Here is a 4,098-nt window from a genome sequence, read left to right as displayed (position 1 = left end):
AATTACACAAGAATTCAGAGGCTACAACTAATCCCAACAAGATGGGTTTGGCTCTCCATTTCCATGGAGAGCCTTTAAGCTTACAAAATGGCCATGGAAGAAGATGAAGAACCCAAGAGGAAGAAGGGAGTGTTCCCACGAGCCCTAGCAGCCCTCCAAACTCTCCTCTGAGTGAATCGCACCTCCAAAGAACCAAAGACACAAATCCCTTCGCGTTTTAGGGTTAAATAAGCTGGATCTGACACATCAGCAAAAGTCGCGCCCGGCGCCCTCTCAGTCGCGCCCGGGCGCGAGACTCTCTGGAAAGTCACGCCCGGGCGCCCCATTTCTCATGCCCGGGTGCGACCAGCACGCAGAAACTGGCTTCTGTGCAAGTGGCGCTGGGCGCCCCTGACCTAGGGGGGCCCGAGCCTGACTTTTCAGCACTGCATCATTTTCACTTTTTCCGCAGATCTGCTTGCTTCTAGTGGTTGGTTCAGCTTTAGACATTATTGGAGACCCTACCAAGCATATTATTAGCTACAAAATAGGGGATTATAGATGAAATTACATCAAAGTAGCCCAAAACACAATTATTTAGAAAACAAGACAAAAGAAGAGGATTTAACAAGTTATAAGTTAGAAAGGAGTTGATTTTGCTACTAAAATGATGCTTAAATAATGGTAAAATTTAGCATTATCAATACCCAAAATTAATACAACTCTTCAAGTGTCCAATTTTACCTTAGTATAGACAGAGGAAGGAAGATTGAACATCTATAGAATTATTGAGGAAGAAACACCAATATAAGTAGAGTTATTGAAAAACCAAATGTCTTAACCATTACACCGAAGATGGTCTTACCCTTGTGATAAATAAAATATATCTTACACTACTTAAACAAAATAAATAAACAAATTAATGCTCCTAGATAAAAACAAACCGACAGATCTGACAGTAAGAACACAAAGTTACTTTACCGTGAATCAAGGAATCAACTTTAAACCATGTTTAAAAAAATGATGGTTAGCTAGTTTACGTTAGATTTAAGTCTATAAATAAACATATAATAATACTAATAATAATAATAATAATAATAATAATAAAGATGTTCAAAAGTCGATCACAAGTGGTAGTTAAAGATTACAATCCATAGTAATAGAAATAAATAAAGACAATTGTAGTCTCCTCGAGGAGACTATTCTTGGGCGGAAGGCAATCGTAAGGAAAGCTCAATGGAAGGAGCTTTCACCTGGAACAGTAGGGGAGGAGAAATCTCTCTTTTATCAAGAATGGGAGGGATTGGAGAAAGATCCAACGTCACCTGATCTGGAACCGACAACGCTATCCATGAAAGATCTCCAAATAAATAAAATTAGAAATGTTAAAATAATAATAATAAAAATAATAAATAAATAAAAGTAAAAGAAAATACAACATATCTTACCATTCATAAAAGGTGGCAAGAGGGGTAGTGAAGAGTAAGATGTGGTGGTGGTGCTTTGCTTCAAGCATCGTTGCTTTTCACGATACCCATAATTTTGAAACCAACAATAAACGCTATACTCTCCAATTTCCCCATAAATTTTAAGTTTCATTGCAATCTCGTGCACTTGCTCTCTATTTGGATTTCGTATCCCAAATGCAAAAAGAGTCTCTATTAGAGCAACTTGTTCTTTAGTAGGACTCCATCGTTTATATCCCAGCTTGTCTTGAACTTCCAAATTTTTTAAATTTTTGTTCATTTTCTAAGAGACAAAAGTGAAGGAATATTATGTTTGTGTCAAAGAGGGTTGATACAATTAGTTTTCTTTTAACTCAATTTTGTCCATAGTCTAGTTTGAAGTCCAGTCTAGATGTATCCTCCGGTCCTCGCTAAGGATCTTACTAGATCTAAGTCCAACAAGTTTATATCCATGATTTGTTTAAGTTAAAATAATTTTTAGGGTACGTAGCATTGTTCTACCCGAATTCTTCTATCATACCTTCAAACGAAGGGAGGTTAACAACGGTTTTCCAGCTTATATACCCCATTATTTGTTTATTATTAAAAAAAAAGTGAAGAGTGGTGAAATAACAAAACAAATAAACAAGTATAACAAGAACAAGGAACGAACGTAAATGCAAAAGAACATGGATTAAAAGAAAGCTTAAAGGAAAGAAGGAACAAAACGAAAGATTGAGAGGATGAAACACTTACAAGAATGCGAAAACAAAAGGCACACTTAGAGAGAGAGGCTCCTCACAAAATCAGGGCACTCTCAAAGGACACTCAAGGAGAGCAAACTCACGCTCCACTATGAGGCTCAAATGTCGCTCATCGCGAAGGAATACTCTAGTTATAGCCAAACATTTTCAATGTAGCAACAGTTTCGGTTGTTGCTACCGGTTGTTTCACAGTGTCGGTTATTTAAATAATAATAATAATAATAATAATATTGGTATACGTGAGAAGTATGAGAAATTATTGGATAAATTTCTTGTGTATGGTATTTTGATTTGTGAAAGGGCTAGATGTTTGTTATATTTTTTTAGAATAAAAAAAATGAACTGAGTACTAAATTGTTTATGCCTAGTATAATATAGTAAACATTCATGTGTGGATTGAATGTTGTCCTGTGAAGTCTAAACGCCTTAATTAATTAAATTCATGTAAAAATCATTCATACATAGTAGGTATGAGCTTTGAAATGGTTGTGGTTTGAATAATGCGGAATATGTAATATAACTGTTTAGGGAAAGTATAATGTTATTCGGATCAGATTATACAATTGTGCCCTGTACCAATACAAATGCTTCGTCTTTAATTTAATAGAATCTAATAAATAGTGATGTATTACCCAACGAGAACCATTCTCATCTGCATAAAAGTGTTGTATTTCTAAATTTTAATTATGATGTTGAAATGCACAATGTAGAAGAGGTAATTACATATTTATTAAAATCTTATTTAAATTAGTTGTGAATAATTATTTGAGGAATCAAAATATATTACCATAACCATTATGTACTAACACTTAACTATTCGAAGTTGTAATTGACTTGAAACTAAATAAATAAATTAATACACACACACACACACATATATATATATATCGTACTATCATATATTTTTCTTGAAGTATAGAATTTTCGAGGTCGAAAATGTTTTGTTGTTGGGGAGAATTTTCCCTTGGATAATAGTTTTTCCTCCCACCAATGATCTCTAGTAACACCATGCCATAACTATAAACATCTCTTTTCTTCGATATGGCATAATTTTTATCCATTTAGGTGCAAGATACCTTTTTGTTCCTAAAGTGTTATGAAAACAAGGCTTCATTCCCATGTCATGAGCTTAGTTTAGCTAAAATTAGAAACCTTGGCCAATAATTTATCATCCAAAAGCAAATTTTACAATAGATAATTTTTTGTTAATGTAATTGATTATGTCTTTATTAGATTATTATTTTCTACCTTTAATAGATTGTTATTATGATTTATTTGCATTTACTCCTAGTAAATAGAAAATCTCTTATAATTTTTCCCTTTATTGTGTATGGCAATCTGTAATATTAATGTAAAAATATTTTATGCTGCCTATTTATGAACAGAGGGACAGAGGGTTTCAGAATACAAGCAAGCATTTGTAAGCAAAGAAATCTCTCATATGCTCTCTCTTGTCTTGATATTTTGACATGGTATTAGAGTCAGGTTGAAGCTCGGTCTATCAAGTTGAAACTTGACTTGTCGGGGTAGAAGCTTGGCCTGCCGAGTAGGATCATAGTCTTCCTTGAAGGAGCTCGGCCATATGGGTAGACAACACCAACCTCACAAATCTGTATGTTGCGTACAACAAACTCACGAAACTTTCGTATCAAGAAAAAAAGAAGATGACAAACGGGTAGGCAACACCAACCTAACGAACTTATGTGTTGTGTACAAAGTCGACGTACCAAACTCATGAAACTTTTCAGATGAAGACAGGAAAAGATCTTAATCATTCAGAAGAGGTGTTTACTCCAACCCCAAAATACCCACAAGAAACAATATTAGATCCCAAGAAAAGACCATGATTCAATTTAAGCTCTTTATCAAAGGAAAATAATTATTGGGTCATATTGATGGTCGAGTTCCAA

The 4,098-nt window shown here is 34.5% G+C and overlaps 1 protein-coding gene across 1 annotated transcript; it reads right to left on the bottom strand.

The window, feature by feature from the left end:
• Window positions 1–1,178: 1,178 nt before the first annotated feature.
• On the bottom strand, window positions 1,179–3,249 carry LOC148204909 (uncharacterized). Its single transcript, XM_088095132.1, has 4 exons — window positions 3,177–3,249; window positions 2,758–2,840; window positions 1,428–1,728; window positions 1,179–1,339 (listed from the first exon to the last, which is right to left on the bottom strand). The coding sequence occupies exons 1-4, from the start codon at window positions 3,247–3,249 to the stop codon at window positions 1,179–1,181; spliced, it is 618 nt and encodes a 205-aa protein (XP_087951258.1).
• Window positions 3,250–4,098: the final 849 nt, after the last annotated feature.

The sequence above is a fragment of the Vigna umbellata genome, chromosome 1 (assembly GCF_029865625.1).
Source record: "Vigna umbellata cultivar VRB3 chromosome 1, Vumbellata_1.0, whole genome shotgun sequence".
NCBI classification, from domain to species: domain Eukaryota; kingdom Viridiplantae; phylum Streptophyta; class Magnoliopsida; order Fabales; family Fabaceae; genus Vigna; species Vigna umbellata.
The sequence above is the reverse complement of the archived record's forward strand: the minus strand, read 5'-3'. Positions and strand labels throughout refer to the sequence as shown.

Coding starts and splice junctions, on each gene's coding strand:
- LOC148204909 (XM_088095132.1), bottom strand. CDS start 3,249: ATGGATAAAAATTATGCCATATCGAAGAAAAGAGATGTTTATAGTTAT. Junction 1,729..2,757: donor AGCATTTGTATTGGTACAGG/GCACAATTGTAT, acceptor TTTGTCTCTTAG/AAAATGAACAAAAATTTAAA. Junction 1,340..1,427: donor CTTGCCACCTTTTATGAATG/GTAAGATATGTT, acceptor ATTTATTTGGAG/ATCTTTCATGGATAGCGTTG.